This window comes from Coniosporium apollinis (genome assembly GCF_000281105.1).
Source record: "Coniosporium apollinis CBS 100218 chromosome Unknown supercont1.2, whole genome shotgun sequence".
NCBI lineage: Eukaryota > Fungi > Ascomycota > Dothideomycetes > Coniosporium > Coniosporium apollinis.
The window spans coordinates 284,518-311,625 of NW_006913264.1; the positions used below are offsets into that span (position 1 = coordinate 284,518).

General features: G+C 54.4%; 9 protein-coding genes across 9 annotated transcripts; 5 read left to right on the plus strand and 4 right to left on the minus strand.

Moving 5' to 3' along the window:
• Positions 1-584: 584 nt before the first annotated feature.
• W97_00471 (uncharacterized protein) lies at positions 585-1,268 on the minus strand (the record flags this gene model as incomplete). Its single annotated transcript, XM_007778385.1, has 1 exon — positions 585-1,268. One exon carries the CDS (start codon positions 1,266-1,268, stop codon positions 585-587), a length of 684 nt encoding a protein of 227 aa, XP_007776575.1.
• A 288-nt stretch (positions 1,269-1,556) lies between these two features.
• On the plus strand, positions 1,557-2,916 carry W97_00472 (uncharacterized protein; the record flags this gene model as incomplete). The annotated part of the gene is made up of 2 exons (XM_007778386.1): positions 1,557-1,733; positions 1,783-2,916. 2 exons carry the CDS (start codon positions 1,557-1,559, stop codon positions 2,914-2,916), a joined length of 1,311 nt encoding a protein of 436 aa, XP_007776576.1.
• A 510-nt stretch (positions 2,917-3,426) lies between these two features.
• W97_00473 (uncharacterized protein) lies at positions 3,427-5,863 on the plus strand (the record flags this gene model as incomplete). The annotated part of the gene is made up of 2 exons (XM_007778387.1): positions 3,427-3,919; positions 3,981-5,863. The coding sequence occupies 2 exons, from the start codon at positions 3,427-3,429 to the stop codon at positions 5,861-5,863; spliced, it is 2,376 nt and encodes a 791-aa protein (XP_007776577.1).
• Positions 5,864-6,201: 338 nt separating this feature from the next.
• W97_00474 (chaperonin GroES) lies at positions 6,202-7,011 on the minus strand (the record flags this gene model as incomplete). The annotated part of the gene is made up of 4 exons (XM_007778388.1): positions 6,202-6,226; positions 6,279-6,337; positions 6,414-6,641; positions 6,973-7,011. The coding sequence occupies 4 exons, from the start codon at positions 7,009-7,011 to the stop codon at positions 6,202-6,204; spliced, it is 351 nt and encodes a 116-aa protein (XP_007776578.1).
• A 148-nt stretch (positions 7,012-7,159) lies between these two features.
• Positions 7,160-8,810, plus strand: W97_00475 (uncharacterized protein; the record flags this gene model as incomplete). Its single annotated transcript, XM_007778389.1, has 2 exons — positions 7,160-7,301; positions 7,357-8,810. The coding sequence occupies 2 exons, from the start codon at positions 7,160-7,162 to the stop codon at positions 8,808-8,810; spliced, it is 1,596 nt and encodes a 531-aa protein (XP_007776579.1).
• A 682-nt stretch (positions 8,811-9,492) lies between these two features.
• Positions 9,493-10,326, minus strand: W97_00476 (uncharacterized protein; the record flags this gene model as incomplete). The annotated part of the gene is made up of 1 exon (XM_007778390.1): positions 9,493-10,326. The coding sequence occupies one exon, from the start codon at positions 10,324-10,326 to the stop codon at positions 9,493-9,495; it is 834 nt and encodes a 277-aa protein (XP_007776580.1).
• Positions 10,327-10,734: 408 nt separating this feature from the next.
• W97_00477 (uncharacterized protein) lies at positions 10,735-12,506 on the plus strand (the record flags this gene model as incomplete). Its single annotated transcript, XM_007778391.1, has 2 exons — positions 10,735-10,993; positions 11,179-12,506. The coding sequence occupies 2 exons, from the start codon at positions 10,735-10,737 to the stop codon at positions 12,504-12,506; spliced, it is 1,587 nt and encodes a 528-aa protein (XP_007776581.1).
• Positions 12,507-14,196: 1,690 nt separating this feature from the next.
• W97_00478 (uncharacterized protein) lies at positions 14,197-14,943 on the minus strand (the record flags this gene model as incomplete). Its single annotated transcript, XM_007778392.1, has 1 exon — positions 14,197-14,943. The coding sequence occupies one exon, from the start codon at positions 14,941-14,943 to the stop codon at positions 14,197-14,199; it is 747 nt and encodes a 248-aa protein (XP_007776582.1).
• A 4,240-nt stretch (positions 14,944-19,183) lies between these two features.
• Positions 19,184-19,946, plus strand: W97_00479 (uncharacterized protein; the record flags this gene model as incomplete). The annotated part of the gene is made up of 2 exons (XM_007778393.1): positions 19,184-19,284; positions 19,358-19,946. The coding sequence occupies 2 exons, from the start codon at positions 19,184-19,186 to the stop codon at positions 19,944-19,946; spliced, it is 690 nt and encodes a 229-aa protein (XP_007776583.1).
• Positions 19,947-27,108: the final 7,162 nt, after the last annotated feature.

The window sequence follows — 27,108 nt, forward strand, 5'->3', positions numbered from 1 at the left end:
TGAACTTCGCATGGACTGATGGGCGGGACGAGGTACAGGGTAGTCTGCATGATGCATTGCTGCATGGCAGGGGCCATCTCCACCACTCAAGAGGCTTGAAATCAGTAAATGTGGCCAACCGCGCCATACCCTACACGACCAGCTAATTAGGGGCGCATGTTTTTAGATAGCCAATTACACCGATACGGAGTGAACTCAGCGACGACATCGTAAGATAAGACATATTGCGTAATGGTTGGGCCTGAAAGTTACTGGTATGCATTGACTATGGCTGTGCAACATTGGCAGATAGATCCGTACAAACACTCCCTGGTCCTCCGTCGAGGAATATAGACTTGATGCCGTGATGTAGAGCGGCATCCATGTGCTTCCATGAGTCTTGTGGTGTCCACCAGGAACCGTCTCGGCGCTTCATGGACGAGCTCTTACACATCTACCAAATAGTTATGGCTCCTGACATGGGTTCGAGGTCGGTGAGGCCATTGTAAACGCAACGAACTGGGTCATTGCGGCCTCGACGCTCGTAGATGTCGGTCCAACGGCTGTACGCTTTAAAGACTTGCCGACATGGTTCCATAACATGCTCATCCCAGTTCTCCGAGATACTTCTGCACGTTGTCATCCATGTAAAACATCTGTTGCAACTTCTGGCCCTTCCGCCTGCTCTCCTCTTCCCTCTTGCGCACTTCGCCCGCATGTAGCTTCCTCACCTTGTCCTTGGCCACGAACGCCTTCTTTTCCTTGGTTGAAAGTGTCTCGACACCTAGGCCCACTGTGTCCCGCTTCTCTTTCGCTTTGATCGGGGCCAAAATTCCATCTCCTGACGCGCCCAGGCCAACTCTGCTATCGGGATCCCAACCGTAAGCCTGCAGATACGACAGGCCCTTCCGGGTGCGGTCTATTGCAGACGGAGGGTGCGAGTGTTCTAAACATAGCTGATGCGCGATGCTGGCTTCGTGTGGAACAGTCTTGCTGTCGCTGCCGATCGGGAGCTTGCAGATGTCGCAGGTCTTCGTGATAGCCGGGCCGGTGGGCGGGTCGGCGGGCTCGGGTGGAGGTGTATCCGCGGCTGGTGTTGGGCTCTTGGAAAGCACTATGGACATGTAGGTATCTCCCAGAGAGGTGGTATTTATGCTAGTATTCGGGAGACTGGTGGCGGATGGAGTAGACGAGGGGACGAACTGGACGCGTTTGCGCTTGATGCCTGCGCCGAATATGCGCTGGTCCTTGAGCGGTACGATGTACGTCTCGTCGTCGCTCTCGGCCATCTCGGCTTGCGGGTGTTTGATCGAGTAGTATCAGCAACCGATTGAACCGTCAGGCTGACGGAGCCGTGAGGGAGAAGAAGTTGAAGACAGAATTCCCACTCCGGGAGATCCGCAATTCTCAGGCATTCAGACATTCAGGGTCAGGCCGAGAATGACGCAAGCTTGGCAACGGCACCGCTTAGATCCGAGAGATAATCTGGTGGGTGATAACGTTCAAACTGCCAACGGCTTGTCACTGCGGAAATCAGTTTCTATCGCTGGCCGTGTAAACAAGCCAAGGCAGCGGCAATGCCTGTATATATCGCAGCTCAAGGCCTTTTCGAAGGCCTGGGTACCATTCCTTACATATGGACAATTTTGAAGACGTTGCCATGGCTGTTCCTGGTCTACCTCTTGAAGCGCTATCTAGGCGGAGCAACGAACAGCTCAGAGCGCTTGATGCATTCGAAGGTGGTCATGATGACGGTGCGCAGTCCAAGTCAGCCTACAGCACATATGCTGATTGCTTCTCCAGGGAGGGACGTCAGGCATTGGCGCTGCAATCGCACGAGGTCTTGCAGAGAGAGGAGCACAGCTGGTGCTGCTGACCCAGCATCCGCTGACTGACCCTTTCCTCGCCGACTACGTTATGGACCTCCGCACTCAAACGAACAACGAGCTCATCACTGCCGAACACGTCGATCTCAACTCACTACACAGCATACGGCTCTTCGCCACGAAATGGGTAGACAACGCGCCACCGCGCCGGCTAGATATGATCATCCTTTGCGCCAACACTCTCACTCCTCGCGGTGGCAGAGCTACGACTACAGAGGACGGGCTCGAGTCGAACTGGGGCCTGAACTACATGGCCAATTTCCACCTTCTCAGCATCTTGAGCCCCGCCCTGCGAGCGCAGCCGCCCGACCGCGACGTCCGTATCATCTTCGGCACCTGCAGCTCCTACATGGGCGGTATCCTTCCAGACCTCAGCAAGGACGACAAAGCCAGCGGCAAGTCCAAACCTAAGAGCTCACGACAGTCGCCACACTCCACTGCCCTGGCGTTCACTCCTGCATCTGCCTACGCCACCTCCAAGCTTGCTCTTATGACCTTCGCTTCCGCCTTCCAGAAACACCTCAATTCCTACTCTCGACCGGACAAGCAACCCATGAACGCACGCGTGCTGGTTGTAGACCCCGGCTGGACACGGACGCCGGGTATGCGGCGCTACCTCACCTTCGGCAGTCTTTGGGGTCTGGCGATCTATCTAGTATCGTGGCCGCTTTGGTGGCTGGTGCTGAAGAGCCCTGAGGAGGGTGCACAGAGTTTTTTGTATGCAGCTATGGAAGCGAGGTTTGGTAGGGGCGCAGGGGGGTGGTTCATCAAGGAGTGCAGGGAGGTCAGATTGGCGAGGAGCGAGATTGAGGACGAGAACGTCCAGAAGAGTTTGTGGGAGGCTACTGAAAATACGATTGAGGCTTTGGAGAAAGAGGGGGCTGCAGCACGAGCGAGAGAGAAGAAAGCAAAGGAAGGTCAAGAAACGAACGTAATAAAGAGCAAGGACGGTACTGAAAAGGCCTCGGAGGTATCTAGTACTAAACCTATGGTAGATGGAAACATAGGGTCGAAGAAGCCTGGATCTCGAAGAAGTAAAAAAGGAGGTTAGACACTTTATAGTCCAGGAACATACATACGTAACTAAACACAGAATATTTGAAGCATGTGTTATGACACAGCTTATCACTCACACGAGTATGTGTTCAATGCACATCAATGAACCCGCATCAGTCGTTCAGCTGCCCAATTGAACAGCAATGACACTCAGTACCGTTGCTTATCAGAGCTGAGCCCGAGCTCCCCGTATGTTTTAGAGAAAGGAACGTCAGCTACGACGTGACGCGCGTTCATGCAGGCTGGATTATCACACTCGTCAACATGGTGCTCAGCTCATTGGAACTGATGTTCGTGCCTGGGATGCACCGCCACACCGAAACACGCCAATACGGAGCCAAGCCACGATCAGCCCCAGCTCCCTGCTGGTCTCCATCGCTGACCAGCTGATGACTTTTAGGCTACTGGTAAGCGTAATTAAGTTCAAGTATAAATTCGCGACAATGTGCTCTAGCTGAGAATTCCGATCTCGAAATTCAAGGCCAATTAGAGGTCTACAATCAAGATGCCTTCCTACAAGTATCTTGTCTTGCTTTGCATCGCTCTCCTCGTCCTGCTACCTCCTCCTGCGGCTGCTTTTGGCGCCGGCAATATCGCATCTATATCCAAGGTCGAAGGTCATAACTGGCGTCATGGAGATATCGAGGATATGCTCAAGACTGTTGCCTGCCTGCGCGGCCACAAGTGGACTTCTACGATGATCAAGCGTGTCTACTTCGGTAACTGGCTGCGTGACTATTCCCAGGCCATCGATGTTGGTACCCTGAAAGGTGTTCAGGCCGGCACCATTCGGATTCTCGTCTGGGTTCTAGCATTCATGTCATTCGGTTATGCGACCGGCGAGTTCGAAGTCACGGATGAACGTCTTGGCGTATACAGGCCTGAGGAGCATATCGACAACCCCAAAGACTACGCAGATAACATCGACGCACGAAAGTATGATCCAAGGCTTCGGCCACCTGTGCAACGGGAAGAGCTCGCGGTGGACCCGAGTTCAGGTAGGCTTCCATCTCCCAGGCTTACTCATAACCTTTAACCTAGATGCTAACATGTCTGCAGGTATGAAGAACTACATCGCCAACGAGTACGGTGGTTGGGCAACGAGTGTAGGCTACATCAAATACAGCTTTGCGCGCGCTATCCACTTCGGGAGACTCTATACGCACGGCAACAACCGTGGCAGAGAAGAAGACTTGTGCGAAGCCTTGCGCTGCTTAGGTCAAGGTCTCCACTGCCTGGAAGATTTCGGAGCGCATACCAACTACACCGAGCTCGCGCTCCGAGAGCTCGGATTCACGAATGTTTTTCCGCACACTGGAGTATCAACCCAGATCAACTTGCGAGGAAAGCATGTATTTCCACTCGTTACTGGAACGTTTGGTGGAGTCGATTTTCTGCATTCAGTCTTAGGAGAGGCAACGGATCACTTCACTCAGTCAGAAATTGACGAGGTGAACACTGCACTAGGTGATGCATCAGCGCAATCACATAGGTCCAGTGGCGGCTCCAACGGCGCATCCGGTCTTGTCGATCTACTCTCCAAAATCCCAGGCACTGGAGGCCTGTGTCAGGAGGCAATGAGGCTGCAAGCTGCGTCTGATGCCCAAGCGGCGTCCACTCCCGGGACGAGGACGCGAGGTTTCGGCGATGACAACTACAGCAGCACACGCGCGTCAGGCGTTGCGCCTTCATTTACGGCACCTCCTGGCTCGGTCGGCGGACCTCCTGGCCCTGGAATACCGGGCATGAGCCCAAACTTCGACCCGCAAGCCACCGTGGCAAAGATCTATCCCATCCTGGAATTCCGTGACAAAGTCGTACGCGCCATCTCCAACGTGGTGTCTAAGATACCCGGCTTAGAGTCGCTGATCGAAAAGATCACGGAGCGCCTTACCATCTTCATACTATCGCTGCTGGCCCCCTTCATCCAGCCAATCATCAACGCAGCCTCGCAGCAACTAAAGCAAGGCTCCTCCTCCATAATCGAAGCGAGCGGCAAGCATCAGTACGAGCCGTGGACAGACCCTTACTGCACCGACCCAACACACTCCTTGCTGTCCAAAGACCACTTTTCCAACATTCTTAACGAGCCCGCCGGCCAGGTCGCAGCTGCTATTCTCCAATACGTCGCGCCCCGCATTATCTATGCATGGGACCATCCGGACGTTCCTGTAGACCAGGTGCTCAACGACGTGGCGTGCGTGTTCCATCATCCCGCGATCCGGGATCCCAGCTGCGAAGTTCACAGGAACATGTTCGCCATCATCGAGCGCTGGGTGCACTCGGGAGCGGACAGACGGTACGATCTGAATAACATCCTGGGCTCCGAAAGCGTTCGGGCAGGTAAGAATCATCGCGGCGGAGGGCCGGATGCTGGACACGGGCATGGAAGTCATGGACAGAGTGCTCATGGCGCTCACACAGGAGGGCACAGTAGTACCAGCCAGTCTAAACCCTCTGGTTCACCGTTCGACCTGCTAGGCAAGATCGCAGGAGGTGCTCTGCCGTTCAACCTCCCTGGTGCAGGCAAGCGCGATGTCGATGACGGGCAGGCGTCAAATTTTCAGAGCGACCCTTATTCGCAGCAGGGCTCGTATGACCCGCCTCATAGCAGTGGCGGCTATCCCCAGGCGTACGATACGAGCTACAGCCAACAGCAGCCGTACCAGCAGCAAGGAGGTGGTTTCTCTCCAGGCATGAGCGGCGGCGTTGGCGGCATCTCTGATCAAGACATGTATACCTACCCTTCAGCCTACCAGCAGGGATATGAGCGGCCGCACGAGTACGCACAAGAGCCATTGCCACCTCAAGGACAGCAGTTTGGGCAGGAACAGCCACCTGCTGCTGAACAACTGTACGAACAGCAGGACTACCAGGGATATGGTGGACCGCCTGGTCAGCAAGGCTGGTTTGGATCTGGTGATGGAAAGTCAGGCTATTGAAAGGGTTTTGCGCAGCTTCTCACTTTGTGCATCGGCCGGAATGCGTGATTGTGCGTCGCAGCCAAATCTTTCAGGAGTGGTATATTAATGCGGCTCTTGGGAGGGTTGTCTTCTGGTGGGGTATTAACCAGGGACTTGGATCCTGAGAATGAGGCAGGAGATTGGCTCATGGCCCTCAGAGCAGAGATGCATTGACAGTGTAATTACATAGGCGAATGTAAGCGCTGAAATGCTGCAGATGCCAAACGCCAATCCTCCTCTTGCGCGCCGTGCGAGTGCCGCGGTGTTTTTACAGATAGATTACAGATCAAACGCCTCAGATGCTCACTTCGATTGACCTACTCGTTGATCTTGGCAAGCAGCCTAACAGGATGTCAGATAAGAAAGCATCTGGAAGGACAACGTAGCCGCTTACTCGTGATCCCGGAAAAGGGAATACTCCTCATCGCCGACCTTGATCGGGCTGCCCCCGTACTGTACACCACCACCAGTCAGCATCCCTTTCACCTATCCAGCCACAACAACCAGCCGTCAATGAACCAACGCATACCTGCGGAATCAACACCTTGTCGCCCGGCTGCACGCTGACCTGCACGCGCTTTCCCTCCTTGTCCAGCCCGCCAGGCCCGACGGCGAGCACCTTGGCCTCGTTCAGCTCCTTCACAGCGCTCTCGGGCAGGAAGATGCCGCCGGCGGTCTTGGCCTCGGCTTTTATGCGCTGCACGAGGACGCGGTCGAGGAGGGGCGCGAGGGACTTGATGGACTTGACGGCGAGAGACTGGGATGTGTGTCAGTGGATGCGCCTGGGGTTATTCGGGGATGGATAATGGGGATGGGGATGGGGATGGGATACCATTGTGGCTGTGAGGTATGGTTGTCTTGAAAGCACGAATGTATCTGATGCGCGCGGTAGATGGAATTGGAATGGGGTATCTGGGTAGCTGGATAGGAAGCTGGGTCTGCTGTTGATGGACTTCGACGAATCTCCTGGAGAAATTTCGAGAACGCGAACGCGGTCCGTGCTCACCTCGGCAGGGGAGCTTGAGCTTTGAGCCTCCTGTCCCATCACAACACCATGAATGTATGTGTCGTGATGTGATGCTACTTACGAAGCCTGCCATCAAGCCAGGCGTCCTTCCCATCAGCATTGCAGAGTTCCGTGAGGCATTGTATTCAGTATGCAGCTGGAATCGAATAGGTAAGAACAGGGGACCACCCGACAGCGATCTCGAGGAGCGTTTCTGCATACTGACTGCCATCACTGCAGCTTTGGCCGTGAGCGGTGGGGTGGACTCCATGGCCCTAGCAGCTCTTTGCAGCAGATTCAAAAAGGAAGAGAATGCGCTTCTGGATGTAACGGCTTTTGTCGTGGATCACAAGCTCAGACCCGGCAGCACGACTGAAGCCAACGGCGTAGTGCAGCAGTTGCAAAACCTTGGTACACATCGGTTGACAGAGTTGTTCAGCACTGCCTTTGCTGATGAATCTATCAGGTATACCAGCGCATCGGCTGGATCTGGAGTGGCCGCAAGGTGTTAATCCCCTGGAGCTGCCGAATCTTGAAACAGAAGCACGAAGATTGCGTTTTAGGGCATTGGGTCTTGCATGTTCGCAGCGAAAGATTCGCTCGCTGCTGCTCGCGCATCATCGCGATGATCAGGCCGAAACAGTTCTTACGCGGCTGGTCGCTGGCCGCACTAGTATCGGCTTGCAAGGCATCCGGCCCGTGGCAGACATTCCTGAATGCTATGGCATATACGGCGTATACCAGAGCGGCCGGTTTCGCTTTCTCCGCGAATGCCATCTACCAAGAGAGGAGTACCAGTCGCCGAAGGCTCCCTCTCCCGGCTTTGAGACTGGCGGAGTCAGGGTCATGCGACCGCTTCTTCGCTTTGGTAAAGACAGATTGTCAGCCACTTGCGCTCATTGGAATGTCCCCTGGGTGGAAGATGAGACCAACAGCGACCGGACGCTGACCGTCCGTAACGCTGTACGCCATATTTTCCAGTCCCATCGGCTGCCGGCGGCGCTCACCAAAGAATCTATTTCTGCTCTGTCCAACAGAATTGCCGCGGATGTCGCTACATATCAGGAGGCTGCTGACAAGCTGTTCGGAGAATGCCAGGTGGAAGTCAACATACGAAGTGGGACTGTCGCTGTGCGGTTTCCAGACCTTGCATCGGAATTGAAGATTCATAGCAAAGGCTCAACCATCGCTGCCATGCTCGTCCGACGAGCTGCCGAGCTAGTGACGCCGGAACCAGAAGTTTCCTTGCAGCAATTACAAATACCAGTCCATCAGATCTTCCCAGACCTCTTTGAAGACGACTGCAGCTCTGGAGCTGCGAATAAACTTTACCGGCGCTTCACAGCTGCTGGAGTTATGTTCTCTCGTCAAGATCGGTCCAAAGAGGGCCATGCGGCAGGCGAATGGTGGCTACTATCACGGCAAATACCAAGTCGCGATCTCTTGATTCCATTCACTGAGATAAACCGGTTTCTGCCTCTGAAAGAGCAACCTTTTCAGCTCTTCGACGGCCGCTTCTGGATCCGTGTTCGCAACCCATCGAAACGCCGTCTCACCGTTCGCCTCTCCCGTCGAGAGGAACTTAGCAAGTTCATTAAGTCTCTCGATTACACAGCTGCGACTAGGCTCTCGGGCGTGCTTCAAAAAGTTGCCCCTGGAGGCATACGTTACACTCTGCCAATGCTGGTCGTGGAGAACGCAGACAACAGCACCGAACCTATGGCCCTCCCAACTCTGGGGTTCAAGCTAGGAGGGTCTCAGGCAGACGGAGAGTGGGCGGACCTAGCATGGGATGTCAGGTATCGCAAGGTGTACCTGCCTCGTCCTCCGAAAGTGGATGGTATCGAGGGAAATGAGAGCGTCATGACCTCCTTACTTGGCCCTGGCCACACAGAGCAGCATCATATACAACACCTTTGAACATTTCCATCAACTTCGTCTTCTGTCGCTGCTCTGCTATAATTCACCCGTCACATCGCACGATATCATTACTGTGCTCGATGCTGTTTGGTTTCAATGAAGCCATTCTACCTGAGAACTCGGTCAGATATATTTCCGACGCAACCCGCTTTGAATCTGCACGTTCTATAAGACTCTGCAGCACGAAGCTTCTGAAGCCGTTACATTCTTAGCTCGTTCAGTTGACAGGAATATGCAAAAGCTGGCCTCTTGTTAGGCTTACACCAGTTGTAGCTTGTTGTTTCGTTCCTGGGCCGCGAGCTGCGACGGTCAGCCGCAGGCCTTGCTGGTCACAACCCATTATCAAATACGACGTCCCCTAACGAAGCTGCCATGTCTTTTCACGGAACGAGGCACCGATCCTTGCTGCCATCGTTGCGGACTGAACAGTCCTGGCCATATGTGAGACGTTGCGCAAAGCGCGCTATACATGCGTATCCATATCAATAGCTGGCGATATGCCAAAAACTCTCGCTTGCTGTATTCAGCTCAGCGAGCAGCCATGCTCAAAAGATCTACCTGACTCCCCTGGTAAAGCAGGCTCCCGAACGCCGTGGCGAAACTCCTAGCATCCGAACACCTCCGAACACCTCCGACAACGACACCGCCTTGATAGAGGCCCCGAACCCCTCCCTCCCCTCCCCTACTTCAAGATCACAATCAACAGTACCAGTATCACAATCAACACCACAATCACACTCAAACTCCAATTCTCCCTCGCCCTCCTCCCCACCCTCCCCAACCTCTTCTTCGCCCGATCCAACTGGCCCTGATGCCGATCAACCCCCTCATCAACATCATCGAGCAACAGCGCCTGGCCGTCCAACTCATCCCCTATCTGCATGGACAGCTCCCGCTGCCGGCCAATCGACTCGCCCAGCTGGTCCAGCTGCTCGTCCTGCTCGCGCAGCACCTGGCTGTGGTAGGCGTGGATCTGCTGGTTGTCGAGCTCGCCCTGGGTTGTGGAGGTAGGCAGGCCTTCTTCGGGGTTGTCTCTGTAGGGGAAGAGCTTCGCACGGGTTGAGTCATCAGCGCCGGCGGTGGCGGCGGTGTCAGGGCTATCGGTGAACCGGACGCCCTTCTTGCCCTGCCCTGCAGCGCGCTTGAGCGACGAGGGCGGATTCCGGGCGACAGACGGCCGTCGCGTCTGCGCGGCTGCGAAGTCGTCGCTCAGGCGCGGGTCGTTGGGCTGCGTCAGGGCGTCGCTCGGCGGAGCGCTGCCGTTGAACTGCCGGTACAGCTCCGTGTACTGCTGGCGTATCCTGTTCGTCTGGTCTCGCAGGCTCTGGTCGTCGGACGAGGCGAGCTGGGCGTCGAGGTGCGAGAGCCCGGCGGAGAGCTGGTCGAGGGAGCGCGCGATTTGGCCGTCTTGGCTGTTCTGGGGCAGGTGGAGGGAGATGGCTCGTCGGCGCTCGAGCAGGGAGAGCTTGATGTGGTCGGCGAGGAGGAGGAGCTGCGACGGGGACTGGGTGGACATGGCTGGGGAGGTTCGGGGTGGCGGAGGTGATTGCGGAGGTGGGACGTTCAAGGTGAATCAAGCGCGGGGCGGGGGCTAGAAGCCGTACATGTGCGAAAGAAGCCCCAAGAGCGGTAGGAAGTCAGTTGGATGGGTGTGTCAAGGCCAGTGTTGTGGGGCCAATGGCTGTTGCAAGCTGCTCCTGTCACTCGTGTCACTCATGCGAGGCTTCCGACACGGGAGGTGACGAACGCTTGCTTGGCGGTCCGTTCAGCCGCATTCCGCGGATCATCCCTCCGCTTGCTCACCCCTCCGCTCACATAACACCGCGCCCACTAACTACCATGGAGCTCAGGTTCTTGGGGCCTTTAAATCTCCAACCCAGGCCTCGTCAAGCGCAATATACTCTGCCACCGCACTCTACCCGCCATGTCCGCCCCAAACTCTCCCACGCTCGGGCTCTTCCGGTCAGACGCTCGACCGGGACCGCTCACCATCCCACCTCCGAACCTTGAAGGTACCGCTACCGCTACCGCTACCGCTACCGCTGCTACCTGGTCCGACCCACGCCAGTTCGTTGTCGGTGCTCCGCCAAACCCGCCGTCTCCTCTCGCTCTTCGTGCGCTCACCTCACCTTCGAACCGCCGGGCTACTTTGGCGGCTCCTACACTACCGCTCGGGCATGCAGGTGAGTTCGATGCCTAGTCTCCTAGGCCCAGATGTTGCCGCACCTCACGAAGCCGTGCAAGGGGGGTGTGAGCTATCCACAATGCGCTTGTCTGTTCCAGCGGCTTATATTGCCATGATCATGGCGCAGAGAGGGAAACCAAGACTACTGATCTGTTTTCGTGTATCGCTGATCCGTTCGACTAGATAGCATTCGCAAGCGGTCCAGTCTACCTGCCGATATCGATCTCAGCACACTCGACTACATCACAGCCTGCGACGAGAACCTCATCTGCCCCATATGTCGATGCCCTCTGGACAAGCCGGTAAGGCTTGCATGTGACCATATCTTCTGTGACGAGTGCCTCAACCGGGCACTCGAGGCACAACGGAATGGAGAGCGCAACTGCCCTTCGTGCCGCACCCGCGTGCACGGGTGGTCGGAAGATGCGGGAAAGCAGAAACATAAGACGTCCATACCTAGGATCCTCACCCAGATGCTGGACGAGCTTGTGGTGAGGTGTCCAAACGGCAAGGCTGGCTGCAAGTGGCAGGACAAGAGAGGGGAGGTGCAAGATCACGTGGACCGCTATTGTGACTATACGTTGCTTGCCTGCCCCGAGAGCGAGTGCGGAGAGGTCGTACCGCGGAAACACCGCGGCAAGAGCTGCCTTCACTTCCATACCAAGTGCGAGGACTGTGAGCAATCCGTACTGCGACTAGACTTGGAAGCTCACCAAGAATCCGAATGCCCGAAGCGAGCCAAAGACTGTTCGAAATGCGGCGCCAACATTCCTGTCCGCGAACTCATAAGCCATCTGTCATCCAAATGCCCTGAGACTATCGTCAGCTGTCCAGGCTCACCCTACGGCTGCTCTTTCCAATCTCCCCATGCCGACCTCAAACCGCATACCAAGACCTGCCCCATCGCAGCCATGGCCCCATTCCTCAGCGCCCAGCAAGCCCGCCAAGACACCCAGGAAGCCCAGCAAAAGCTGCTGCAGCGCAAAGTTGACGTCCTCGAAGGCGGCTTCAGCAGCATCCAGTCTCTGCTTTACACCTCCGATGCGGGGACCAGAACACCCACCACACCGCTCGAGGCAATGTCGGACCCAATGCTGCGGTCCGGCTCCAACAACGGCGCAGCCTCCGCCTCCTCCACAGCACCGGCCACCGAGAACCCGCCATTCGACTCCTCGACCGAGCACCTCCTGTTCCTGCACGACTCCCTCCGCAACGAGATCTCCCGTGTCGAGAACGCGTTGGCTGTTCTCGACGCCCGCACCACGATGACCCTGCTGAACGAAAGCCTGCGCGCCAAGGAGGAGATGGCGCATACGAACGCGGCAATCAACGGCATGAGGATGCAGCTCCACTGGCTCATGTCTGCGAGGCTGCAGGCGCAGAGGGAGCAGAGCGGGCCGAGGGCCGGACCGAGTGTTGGTGGAGGCGGGGCTGGGGGTGCGGCGGGAGCGAGTGCGCCAATGCTTAGGCCGGTAAGGAGGTCGAGCGAGGAGAGTAGGCAGAAGCTGTGAGGGCTGGGAAACGGGATCAGGGGAGTCGGGTGTGGAAGAATTGCTAGGGTTACGGAGCGGCTTGAGCGTAGGGCGTAGGGCGTAGGGCGTAGGGCGTTCAGGTTGCGTTTTCGTGCTGGGATACCGATGGCGGTTTGCTGGGCTGCTTTGTGCTACTCTTACGGTGTTCGGGACGCAAGGCACCCGGAAAATGGATGCTGGCGTAAACTGAGATAATCATAGGGTAGAGGGTCTCATTCAGACGAATCAAAACTCGGAAAACTGTTAAATTTAAACCGTTGAGCCATATTTTCCCTTCCTTACAGCATCTCGCAACGCCAACCACAAACGGCGTGCGGGGAGAACACGATGTTCTGGTGCCTTGCAGTTCGAGATGTCGTGATGCTGGGAGTGTATCCTAGACAGGCAGGCAACGTACCAGAAATGTCCGGACGCTTTTCAGTGGAGGTCCGTGCGAAACTGTCCGGATGTTCCTGGTACATGGCTTGCAGGCACGTCAACTCAAGCAGAAATCGATGCATCTATCACTGAGCAGCCGGCTATACGAGATGCAGACCCCACAAGGCATCCAGCTGGGCCTTACAGTACTACCATTACACGGCTACCCCGCCCTCTACTGTCAGTTCTACGGCTCTGGTTCATCAATGTCTTGCATCGGCTTGACTTCATCCTGTCAGAAATCCATGCACGAGAAAACAGATCATGCGCTGACCTTGCTTTCGCTCGTCTCCATGCAGTGTCGAAGGTGTACAAAGCCCTTCGTCTACGTGCGATTCATCTAGCAAAGAGCGGAGCCTCTACTGAGCTTCCAGTCGCCAAGTCTCTGCAGTCAATCTTGACAAGCACAATCATGGAGCTGTCCTTCACCTCTCTGCTCCTTCCCATGCTCATCGTCGCCCTGCCGACGGAGATGTGGAGATGACCGTGCGCTCGCCCCTCGAAGCCGCCATCGAAGCACGCCAGGCCAGATTCTGTCTTACGGGCTCGGACCAAACCAACTTCCGTGGCCGGTTGGCGACTGTCTGCTGCGACTATAACTCGTATTGCCGCTTCATGAAAGATCTTTTGGTTAACCGGCTGCTCTCTGCTAAGGCGAGCGGGGTGGCGGGTCTCTATCTATAAGTGATTTAGAATGATTGGATTGGTGTCCTGAGTGGATGTGGGAGGGGAAGCTGACAAGCTGTTGGAATAGGTACACTGATAGTCTTTACGTGAGGGACTCGGATAGGCGCTGGATTGATCAGGCGGGGTGGCGCGATTTGAGCTCGGCGCCGGCTTATCATAGCATGAATATGGATGGGTAGGCGTTGAGAGTTGTATTTCTCCGCTGCGGCATGCTGTCGCACGTTTAGGTGTGACTGGACTTGGGATGAAGCTTCGAAATCTGTAGCAAGGAACAATATGAGGTTCTGAGACTTCTGTACTATAAAGAGAGCCCTTGCGGCGGACTAACAGCTTACTACAAAGATACGGACGCTGCACGCTCGGTGTCAGAGAATATAGCAAGTGACGAAGGGAAGATACCAGCGATGTTAAAAAAGCGTGATGAAAATATGACTTGAATAGAGAGGCAGAGCAAAGCAAAGATCGGTACTCGGAGTTCCCCTGGGTGAGAAATTCCTGCTGCGAACAAACACCTTCGCCTAAGACTTGGGATAGGTTTCGGTCATCTCCTTCAACTGTGATGTCTTCATGGGTGCCTGGTGCCTTTCTCGTCGCCTTTCCAAGTCTTACTATCCGTCCCTGAGCCCGAGGTCCAGGTATCCGGATGGTTTCTCTGTGCATCCGCCCGTGTCTGCTCGTACAAGTTCCTGAGCTCTACCGCCTCCTGGTACGAAACAATTCTTCTCTTCGCTCTCACCTCCTTCTCCATCCACTCAATCTGCTCCCGTATTTTCCGCAATCCATTTGCGTACTGCATCAACCGGTTGGGCAAGCCCTGCCCCCTAATCAAACTCAAGACGCCCGTGATGACGCCATTCGCAGACCCCAGAACCGCGATTGCAATATGGTGATCCGACGAGTTAGCGCCCAGGAGGATTAGCACGGCTGAGATGACGAGCTGCGAGACAAGGCCACCGTAGACGATAGTGTTGTAAAGGTAATATCTCCGCTGCGAGGCCACCTCTTCAAATCGGATGTTTTGCCACACGCCGATGTTGTGTTCCGGGTCGAAGGTCTTGCAGCCTTTGACTACCCTCCACCAGCGAGGAGCCTTGGAAGAATGACGACTCTCCTTCTCCTCTAAGCTGTCCGGTTCGCGTTTGGGGTCGCCTGTCGGTGTGCCGAACAGGGTGTAGAAATCATCCTTCGTAAGTTGGATGAGATTGTCGGCAGCGGCATCTTGTGCACTCGTTGATGAGCCGGTCGACGTGTTCCGGATTTCCCCGGACGCGGGTGGTTCGGCTGCGGAGGCGGGAGCTCCCGTGCCGGACATCGCTCAAGCCGGCCTCACACGTGCGAAGCCGTTGTGATGCTGTACGATCCTGTGCGACGACGATAGACGAGTCTGCAACCTTCGCGCAGAGTTCGAGAACGATGAGGGCTTCACGCAAGACAAAGCTGGCCTGATAGTCGACGGCCATGGTAAGCACACAGGCTGAGGCTTCAGCTCGTGACTTGTGGCTTGGTCAGTTGCGGCTGAAAGCCGAATGCGGCGAAAGCGCTCCATGTCATTGCCGTACAACCTCACGAGGCAGCAGGGCGATTTCGGCCGTTGACAGCGATGATTAGAGAGGGGGAAAGGAGAGCAATGGTCCAAGCTACATCCTATCCACGTCTGAGGTGTGTTAGTTCTTCCCTAAACGCTATTCTCAATTGCGTCCGTTCCCTAACAACTCCCACCAACCGAATCATGTCGCTGGTTTACCAGCGCCGGTCCAAGCAAGTAGACGAACGAACATTTGGAGCCTAGCAAAATCACCTCAAAGTGGATGGAAAGATGAAGCTCGTTGTGTGACGACCTGCAGCTACGGCCGTAACTACACCGCCGCCGTCTCCAGTTGCCGCGTCGCCTTGATCATCCTCAAGCCATGCTGCCTTCTTGTCATTCTCGTTGTTTCTTGTTCATACAGTAATTCTTTCAAGCTGGGCATGTTATGCATATACCATTCGGCGCCATCCCAGGCTGCTAGCGATTACTCTCATTTAGATTGTTGATTCTAAGTAGCGTCAGTTCTCTGGAAGACGTGGTGTTGATCTGAGTGCAGAGGTCGAGCGAGCACGTCGTGGCCAAAAAAAAAACCGTTCCTACCAAGACGACATCGGCGTTTTGTTTCGCAGATCGACTGGATCTGAGCTGTACGTAGCCAGATCTGATGCGTCAGATCTGGCTCTGAGCGCGCTGGATACCCCGCGTGCTCGGCGTGTTCGGCGTGCTTGAGCTTCTCGTGCTTCTCATGCTTCTCGGAGTACTCAGAGCTGCCAAGCTGCTCAGTAAGCAAAAGTTTTTTGGAGTTCTCTTTCTCGCTTAACTTTCATCCCCTGGCTAAAAAGCCACATCGCGAGCGGCTTGCGAGCGGCTCGCGATTTGGACATAAGGTCGGCACATCTGAGGCCTCAGAGCCACATCTGATGCATCAGATGTGACGAAAACTTTTGCCGATGTAAGATCCTTGTAACAATGGTTCAGCAGCCTCAATCAGCTTAGCGGCTCGTCTAGAGCATCACGACGATCATTGGCTACTAGACGGACGACTCTAAATAAACGCCGTTTCAACGAGTTATGCCCGGACGATATAGAACACTGTTTACAGTACTTTAAAGCTCGATATAATAACACACTGTTAGCTATAAGAGTGTATAAGCGTAGATAGCATATAACCTTCGTTTACTTGTCATTCTCACCCATTTACTAAAGTTCCTTTCCATAAGTAACTGGTGTGATCTTAGTGGAGATGCGATCTTGGTAGGAACGTTTTTTTGGGCACCACGTGGCGAGGTGCAGGAGGGCTGAGCAGTCCCGGTTCTGCTTTCCTACCGCGTCTTAGCCGCTTTTCCACGAACCGGGAACCTCAGCTGCCAAGAGATTTGGGGATGGCCAACACCCAATGGCCAATATAATAAGACGTGGCCGCATCCTACCACCTTGTAGCACCAAAGCAAGCGGTCGCAGCTTATTGTATTGACCCTTGACCCCTTGAGCAGATCATTGAGTAAGGTAAGTGCTTCCTTTACAGCTCTCCCCACGCTGCATCCTGCAAGCCTTCTGGTTTATCACCCAGCACTTCATGCACGCGTGCTTCAGCCCATCATCTGGACACGAAGCCCTAAAGATGAGCGGTCTCGGGATCGCCGTGGATAATTCAGGAGGTACTTGCCCTGGAGGAGTGCCTTGAACGCAATTTCCTTCATAGAAAGCTTACATTGATTTGAAGCCGACAGAGGCAATGTGTAAGTGGTAGGTTGGGCTGTGCGGGAAGGCCGAGTGAATGTCCTGTATCTGCCATGCGAGTATTGTGTTCTTCCTGTGGCTGGCTGAGGACTTGTCTCGGCGGAAACGCCCATTCAGCCCCGTCAGGATCTCATCCATACTCAGGCGTATATATAATTGTCTCTTTCATCTCTATGCTCTTTCACTTTCACTCTTATCCATACTCCTTCACCCTCTGGCATCATTTGCAACCGCGCATTATGGCTGCTATTCTAAGTGTTCTCTTTGTACTTCTCTTCAGTCCATTTATTACGGGTTCTGCTATCCCAAAGAGGGAGGCAGCCCCTCTTATTCCAGCACTATTCGAAAGACAGGTAGCGCCAGTATGCACTGCTCCGGCAGTGCGTGCTGCTACTTCAATCATGACTCGAATCGCCCCCCTGGCGAGCAGCTTCTGCTCCTCATTCCTGAGCGTGCCAACCGCAGCCCCAACGGTACTCAGGACAACAACCGTTAGCAGTACTGCTACAATCACTCCGCCACCAGTCTTCGTCGGAGAGATCGAGTTAACTGGGACTACTACCACTACTACCACTACTGTCACTACGTAAGTAAACTGCTGCCTGATCCTTGTCTGAGATTCTATCGAGCGATTTATTGACTTGTATTCTAGGACGCCTCCACCAACTCCTGGTCCCTTGAGGAAGCGACAGGTGGCTAGCCTTTCGCAGCTCAGAGCACTAGCCCAAAATGTCCTCTCCTCAGCCTGCAGCTGCTTCATTACCACCCCCGCCGCGGTAACAAAAACATCAACGGTGGCCGTCGTCGGTACTATTATACTCGACGCTAGCACAATAACGTCCACCAGTTCCGCTGTCACTACGGCACGCGTCACAACTACGGCCACGGCCACGGCCGCCCCCAGCATTGTTAACTTCTCCAAAGTCAGCGACGGCCGGGTGGATTGCACCTACAACAGGTACTATGCATACCCTGCGGAGAACAACAATATCGCCGCCGGTGTTCCACACTGCGCGCAGCAGTGTGCAGCCAACGCCAACTGCAAGTTTTGGTGGTATCTCAAGTTTGACCCTGCACAGGCCAGTGGCTTTGACGGCGCGGCCTGTGGCCTTGATAATCAGCCCTATGATCCAGAATTCTTGCAGTGTGGTTACCCAACCCAATTCTTTGTTGCTTACAATAAGGCTTGATATTCGCGCTGTTAGGATGGTTCTATCCACAGATCACGAATCTTGTAATGTTTCTTTTCCTGTTTCATTACGTGTAGTGTGCTATAAGCGTTGCTTGGGCGGTCGCAATCAGTTTAGTCAGTGAGTGGTAGATAGACTTAGCTCGAAAGGCTAGCTTTTCCTTCAGCCAATAGTGAGTGTATGTCTTGCTGCATACCTTCCTCGAGTGTCTTGCCTACTCTCTCGCTGCAACACTCCTGCAACGCCGCCCTACACCCTCCTACCATATCCGAACGATAGCCCAAGCCAGCCTTACATGTGCGAAGTCGTTGTGATGCTGATACTGTACGAACCTGTAGAAATAATAGAATGGGAGTCTATAATCGTTCCGTAAACACTGGAGATAACAGGACATCCGAGCAAAATAGAGCTTACCAGATACTTAACTACTATAATGAGTATAGAGCATAAGGACTTAGCTCGTCGCTAATGGCTTGACAAAGCTACGTAGGGCAAGAGAGCTCCATGTTAATCCCAGAGGCAGCAGGGCGGTTTCAGCCGAAGTAGTTGCCACGGCTCGAGCGGCACTCTTCGAGGCTTCTTGTGTTGCTAGGGTGATTCCTAGGTGTCAGATTCATGATCTACATACATAACAAGCCCATGTGGACTCGGGTGAGGTGGTGCCAAGACCACTTCATACGACGACATTCCAGTACCCGGCCAGTCGATGGAACAAATGGGCCGGAGTTAACGCTCATATCCAAACATATCGTGGACGTCCTATTTGATCGTTCCGTGGATCCAAGATCCGTCCCATTGATCATGCCGGAAGCTCCTCTGTCTGTTGTGGGATGTCGGGCCGTGTGGACACGACGTGTCAAGAGAATTACACCGACAATTCCGCCGGTCCCACCACAGCCCGTCGTGACGCAGGTACCAGAAATGTCCGGACACTTTTTGCTGGGGTCCGGTGCGAAAAGCGTTCCAATATCTATGGTACGCTTGAAACCCAAAGTGTCATCCCTAGTTACTTGTTCTGCGACATTCTCATCCTCGGCGGTAGAATAAACAGCTCTTCTTCACATTTTGGCTAAATCGCCATCTTCAACGGGAAAATGGCCGCATCAGAGAAGAACGAGGAGCAGCTGACGACAGCGAAGACCCTAAACAATGTCCCCTGGTGTGAGCAGTATGAGCGAATGATCTCGGGGATGCTGTAAGTTGAAAGCAAAGCGCCCCCCATCGTCTCGGATATGTCTAAAGCCATGGCTCCCGCCGCACACACAAAGCTACAACTCCTGGGTCCCCGAGCTCGCGTCCACCCGCTTCAAAGCCCGCGCCTGGTGCCACCGCTACAACAGCTACTTCCCTTCCTCGCTCGAGGGCGCCAACTTCTCCACGCTGCAAGCGGCTCGCCTCATCATGCTGCGCGAGATCCTGGGCAGCATCAACGGCGACGATGTCTTCATCGAGCCACCTTTTACAGTCGACTACGGCTGCAACGTCCGCCTCGGCGCGCGCTTCTACGCAAACTTTAACCTCACCATCCTCGACTGCGGGCTCGTGACTATTGGCGACAGGGTCATGTTGGGGCCCAACGTGTCTATCCTCGCGGCTACGCACGAGACGGAGGTCCAGAGCCGGAGGGACGAGATCGAGTACGCGAAGCCCGTGGTCATTGGGAATGATTGCTGGATCGGAGGGCATGTTGTTATTTTGCCGGGTGTGGAGATTGGAGACGGGTGCACGATCGCGGCCGGCTCGGTTGTTTCGAGGAGTATTCCAGCATGGAGTGTTGCTATGGGGGCGCCGGCGAAGGTTGTGAAGAAGGTGACACCGGTGGAGGATATGCCGCGCACAACGTCGTCTATGGAGTGAAATGGATGAAAATTGTGCAGTTCCACAAGCACAATGGTCTCAAAAGTAATATGTTGGTTCACGGTGAAGAAAGACAACTATGCCGAGTTACAATGGCCGGGCACTTTGGCGCATAGATCCTAAAGACTACCAGGGATATCTTAAATCTGTACTAGAACATAGATTCTTGTACTTGAGCTAGAATAGATTAGAATTGGGTTTGCTATCATTGGTGAGCTGCAACTACCTCTGGGTTGACGCTTTCTTCCTGTATCGTGCAAGACGACGAGAAGGACAAGGAGTACCATATCAACCGGATGGGTCAGGTGTGCTCGGAAGCATGGCAGACTATAGTGGTGAGTACTGCCTCAGTCCTGAGTCCTACTCCAATTCTGACTGGTCACAGGCAGCCCCGAGAGATGGTGCTAAGGCAGGATTGCCGGGGGTTAGCGAACGCTTCCCCACACTGGAGCAACACACAGAAGTCATCGACGGAGTTCCTCTCATGACGACCAAACAATCATTCCTGACGGCCTTGGCCGAGTCGAAGTAGGAGACTCGAGGACGGACTTTTCAAGAGAAGCATCACTCCAGACGGCTTCTTATCTCCACAGACGAGCAGTGCTTCTGGCACTGGTTCTTCGCGACGTGTTACGAGGTCTAGAACACAGGAAAGACACAGCCATGACATTGAACAGCTTCTGAGGTATGGAGAGTCTGGCATGGAAACAGCTCATGCCGTGAGCGTCACGATGTAGTTCTCCGCTAGCTATAGACGTACCTTGCTTCCCTCGGCAGTTCTTTAAAACTTGGAAGCTTGTTGTAAAAGCATTTAGCGGGCGGTAATGGGGAGAATATTGTGCATTGTAGCAGCGTTCATAAGCCAAGGGAGCAGTTAGAATACGTAGATTACGGCTGTGTAGATGGAACGTGTACAGTGAACATCGCCATGTGGCTAAAGGTAGATATGCGATATGTCTACCTCAGCCGCTTAGCCGCAGATCGGCAGACTATCTCGTATGAAGCACACGCGCTTGTGTAGGTAGATGAGATGGAATATAACTTCAATCATAGAAAGCGTGAGGTCGTTATCGACTCACAAGCACCCGAGATCAAAAGTCTGCTCTACGAAAGCACAAATCACTATGGGAGCGGCCACGAATTTCGCTCATCGTAAAGCACTAAGCGAGCAAATGCTCTACCAAGAAGCCAGGAACATCAGACCGTCAAGTCGCTGCAGCATATCTGGAGCAGAGCCTCAGGGAGAAGAGACACACGCATGTTGAACTGTACGCCGACATCACAGGACTGAAGCCCTCGGCTGAAAAACAGAGAACAACCGAGGATGTTTGCGCAGTTCAGGCGGATGGCGGATAACCTCTTCCGCAGCCGATCAGGCATACTGACCGTCCAACACGTAGGCTTCTATCCAAGGAGCCCAGAACGCCGCGGCCAGGAGGATTTGTGTTGGAAGCCGACAAGGGACATTGGTCCGACTAGGGGATCGGGGAAATAGCTATTACAGCCGTCTTGTAGGGATTAGAAGGATACAGAACAAGCGTGGACTTGACTGGTATCCAACACAAGGGATATCTTGATAGATTCCATAGAAAGAGGAAGGGCGAGGCGGAGGGCGGTTGCTGCCCGTATCGTGCATGATTAACGAAAGCTGCGGGACGACAAGTACGCAGAGACCGAAGCTGAAGCGAGCTGGGGAGGGGAAACGGCGGAAAGCTGATTCTTGCACATGTACCTTTCTGAAGCGGATGATGAGCACGAGCACCAAGCGAACAGGCGCATTCGCGCGGCTGACTCTGGTTGGGGGGGAACTTTGGGAATCCGAAGAGATATCTGCGCATCCGTAGGGGTATTTCCTGGCCGCTGCCCGATGCGGGTTTCCGGCTTCCCCGGCTTCATAAGCCTTGGGCGAGCATCCCGTTTCTACACCGAGCGGTAGCATCTCCACTACATCGTGCCTAATGACCAACTTGGGGTGTAGGTGAGTGTGAGTGATGCCTCAAGCTAATACATAATGGTGCGGAGCGGATGAAACGAGAAGGATAAAGAAAGAGGAATCGGAAACGCTTTGGGTAATGGGAAAACGGAGAACTAATCACGGCTCTGATGGGTATCCACCCACCAGATGCGATATCTCACAAGACACTGGAGACGACTGAAGGGGTTGGTGAAGACGGATTTGGCCCACAGAAGCCACAACACGGCGACCGCGTTTAGGCCGATTATTCGGACGGTCCTGGTCTCGAAAGTATCGGTGAAGCGATAGCAAGGAGCCGGTGATTGAAAGCGGTCAAGGAGTGTGGGACAGTCGCAAGGTCAGATCTTGATGTCGATGTGCCACGGTAGCCCGCGTGTGTGCCCAGACGATAGCCCATACAGTTGCTTACCCGCGATTAGGTTTGCGAGCGATCGTACTTCCTGACTGCTGCTGCATGCCGCTTCCCGCAGTTCTCCTGCGCATTCCATGCGCATTGGTGCTACAAACCCCTTCGCCACCAGGGCAGCTGCATCTTGACCGGTCCACCGTGCTGCTGTGGCGCGTCACACAACCACGAGCCGGAAAAGCTAAAGTGAACTTCCATGGTCTAACCACGGAAACTAGTAACGTCTGGCGTTGTCTAATTTTGAGTCTCTTGAAGCGCGCTTGGACAACTCGGCAACGGCTCAGAAATCAAGCAGAACATCTACAGCCGTAGCTGCACAGCACTCCCGGCACAGCGCTTGCGGCATACCCGACGGAATGCCAGCCCATCACGTCGGTCGTTCTCTATGTGGGCGACGACCCCGAAGTAGTTGACATGCTCACAGCGACTGCATCTGGGCGGACTCGAGTCATACTCGCCAGTTACGAAGGCGAGCAGTCGGATGCTGCGAACGCGGCCTGGAACTGTCGATCGGGTTCGTGCAACGAGTGAACAACAGCTGACAAGGAAAGCATGGAGAATAGGCCGATGGCGGAAACCTTGTGCCCAATCGCTGCTTGAATAGTTTAGATGAAGAGGGCGCATCCGCTCAGCAGTATCCAAACATCAGTCGCAGCATCACAGCTGATTGACGTGATCCTAGGGAAAAAAAACCGCAGAAAGCAGGGCGCGCCTTGCCTATGCATCCTCATGACACATGACCGCCATCCGAACCGCGAAGGAGACCTTGATTAGCGGAGATTGGCGGCCGCCCGTTTCGCGGTCCGTCTCACCGGCAAGCCCGAGCATGATCTGGCGCTCTCCGGATTAACTAAACTAGACAAAATTGGGGGTCGGCTAAATGCTTGTCCCTCGCACTGCTATCCGACACAGCGGGGGTTCCAGCGAGCTGATCGACATGTTTCATGGCTTACCGCGGGCTCGTTGTGCCGGGCACCATGTCTCCGTCCAAGGACATGCATAACCTGTGCGGAAACTTTGACATGGTTCTCGGGATCCACGCCGATGCACAATTAGTTCGATGGTCCCTGAGCTGGATGGCCTAGTACGGTGTCAAAGGATGAAGAGTAGCTTAAGTCGTCACAGCTGCTCTAATCGAGCCAGATCCAGTATCATATAGAGGTCACGAGAGAGTGGTGATACAATAAATTTACTCGCTCTCAAGCAGCAGCATGCCATTGTGCCAATCGCATCCGGATTGAGATGTACATATAGTTGGTACGTTGAGCGTTTGGCAGCAACGCGAGATGTCCTGGCCAGCTATGGATTGCCAGGAGTCTTCAGCCTTCCTGAACTCTCCGGCTCCCGGGAGGCGGCCGCCTCGAACTTGCGGGAGATCCGATCCAATCGCCTGGTAATCGGCGTGCGCAATTCATCATGTGGACCTTGCGGAAGAATGGACGCGGCAGGGAACAGACCGGGAAGGCCATGCACAGACCTCGAAAATCTGAAAGGATAAGTCCATGCATAACTTTCCGGAAGACAATACTTGGGACGAACACCTCCCAGGATCCCAGTCTTCGAGTCGACCGCGGGTAATATCAATCTAGACCTTTACTGGGAGTTTTGCGTGCTACAAATAGCTAGCACATGGACAAGCACGTGAGCCCTACGCCCTTGGCATCTGTTCTTCTGGCTATGAAGGAGCCAAGAAGTTCTGCCAGTTGATCGAAGGACAGAGCAATGGAGGACAAGAACAAATGAAGGACAAGTCCAGCTGGACAGGACGCCCAGCACTATGCCCCGCCGTACATGTCATGATCTGACAACAAATGTTGTTCATAAGATATTTGGATTGCCCTCTCGACTTATAATCTCGGTGACCCAAGATATCTGTCGCGGTGAAGACTTGAATCATCTCGTAAACTTCATCGTGGCCCTTGTACTTCTGCAACGGTAATCTACAGTTAGCGACTGCATCGCCAGTTCAATAGTCCAACGCTCTTCTCTTCTAGTAGGGGCTGATCGAAAGATAGTATCCATACACCCAGAACGTACTACGCAACCTTTCGGACGCTCTTGGACTTGCGTCGGCACTTCTAAACGTAGATTCTACACCATGCCGGAAGCCGCCTTACAAGCTGACACGAACGAGGTACAGTCGAACTACCCCTTTCTTCTTGTGAGGTTTCAGTAGGTAACTCTCCCAATTAGATGCACGGAAACAGCCTGTCCTCTCAAGGCTTGCACACACCACAACAGGTAGCCGTGAACCGCTCCTGGACGGAGCCAAAGAACAATGCATTGGCGGCAGTCGACAACCCGCAAGCACAGGTGCACGCAGGACCTTACGACAAGATGCAACGGTTCCTTAGCGAGAGCCAACAGCAGAGACCATATGATGCCATAGCCTATGTCAGAAAAGAAGCCGATTCGAGGACGGGACGATAGGAGGTCCTCACGGCGGCCCGCTTCATCCTACATACAGTAGTGGTCTCGGCGAAATGCAGGCTGGGCTAATTTGGGAGCTTCATGGCGTCGAAGTCTTGTTGATGGTTCTTCAGGGGCTTTCAAGGATCACTGCTGGTTCTGACTTGCTGGTTCCGAGAGCCGACCGGGATTGTCTCGTCAAGCGATAGTCTTACCTCGTCTGAGAACAGCAATGCTAATAGCGATGGCTGAGTTTCTTCCGTTGGTCAAAACCTCTTCGAGTGACAGTAACGCTGACAGGCCGGCTGGAAGCCGCTTGGTTCAACGGCGACTGGTGCGCCCGTGCTAGCTGGCTGTCGCGATCTTAGCGTCGATTAAGTAAAGCGGGCAGCATGTTTGCCTGTCCGTGTTTCTTAGGCAAATAGGCATAGATGCGCCTAACAGTGGCATTTCGGAGCTGCTAGAAGAGTTGGTGCCTACGCCCCATTATTGGTAGACTTCTAAGTCGCACGCCAGGATTCATCCTTTTGAGTGCTGTGGCTGGCGGTCGGCCCAAACTGCGATTAAGGTGCTGAAGTCGCGGCTGGCTGGCAAAAACCGCGAGGAACAACACCAACCTCGGGTCTTTGGTGCGTCTTGAGGCGGAAGAATTGGAAAGCGCAGGACTCGGCATGGTAATGACGGCCGACCTTTGAAATGATTAGTTGTACGCGTTCTTTGTTTTTGCGCTTCGTCAGAGCAGGCTTACCGCGAGCTGGCGGTTAACCTGCGCCCCGGGACAAGCTAGTCCTGAACTGCAAGGATTAGCACCAATCGAAAGCAAGTAACGCACATCTGGTGTGCTCAGTTTACTGCGGGCTGGTGAAGATCCCCAGCTGAGATGAACAGCACGATTGATGGCCGAAACCAGGCGATGGGTATTGAGGAAGCGCGCAGAAGTTGGTGACCTGCCGAGTGAATCAAGCTGCTATGTGCGGCTGGTCTCAAAATCTGGAGAAAGACTTTGTTCCCGCTCTGTACAAGACAGCATGTAATGCGCTTGGGCTAACCCGGGCCGTGTGAGGCTATGCAGTTCGATCGACCCACGCAGCCTAGTTATCACTTCATGCAGAACCGAGGGGGCTCAGCCCCCTCAATAAGGCTCTGGCACTTATAAAGGCCAGTAGTGTCCTTTAAGGAGCGGGAGGCTCTCTGGGGCTTGCTTCTTCCTCTTCTGCATCCTGAAAGAGAGTCGAAAAATGGTGGATTTGAATCCGAAAACCAACGTGACGCTCTCCGCATCCAATTTCGGCATGGTCGCTCAGTCCAGCCCATTCCTGCTCTCGCTAGACCGACCTACCATAAGCACCTGTTTCAGGACGACTAAGTTCCTGAGGATACCGCTCGTAAACATGGCCGAGAATGCAGCAGCGTCAGTCCTACTGCATTCGCACCCGCTTGGATTCATGGCCGACGCCTCGGACAGGAGATACTGGACCAAGAAACAGACTACTCAGGCCGATCTCCCGGGCATTCCATGGAGACAGCACGGGCGCCGCTGCTTGAGAAACTCCTACTGCTGGTAACACAACGAGGCAACGGGGCGTCGAAAGCTTACGTCGGCACGGCAAAGCTGGTCAACCACGCCTTGGCAGTGAGGCACGTCCAGAAGAGCATGGCCGCTCCACGGCCAGCTTTCCGCACGAGTTATGCAACATGAGCCTGAGAAGCTACCGCATGCACTGGGGCCCGACACGACCAACCGTACGACAACCCACGATAGGATCCCTGCTTGTCCGTCAGGACAGATGGACTGCGACTATTGTCACTCAGCTTCCGGACGTGCCCCCGTCATGGAAGCGGACGCTGTGGAACAATTTGACGGGCTCTTCGCTTGCTGGACAACAGCTGAGATACTGCATCTCAAAATTAGCAGTGGTCCCCTTCTACGCAGCTTGATATCGACGACTTTGACAAACCTTTCGACCTAAACCTCTCCGATTGGGCAAACATAGCAGTGTCGGATAAACCGCAGCAGCGAAGGCAGAATGTTTGAGGGAGTATTCCAGTAAGTCAAAGCCGCCCTTGGGACCAGGTGAAGATCTCGGCTGTCGTCCAGGTTCATGACGGTCAACATAGTCAGGGTTGCGGTCTCCATAACGCTCCACGTCGTCGGAACCCCAGACTCGCACCACGGCCCGATCCACCCTCATACAACGATGGCCTAGAGCCGGCCGAGCTCTCTTCAACCTCCAAGTGTGTTCCATTACCTTTCATGACCACGGATCAGTTGTCACAGCACGTCCGGCCTCGAAACTGCTGTCTATTCCATGAAGAGGTTGATCGGCGCGCAATCGACTATCGGATGGAGCATGCCATGGAGTCAATCTCAA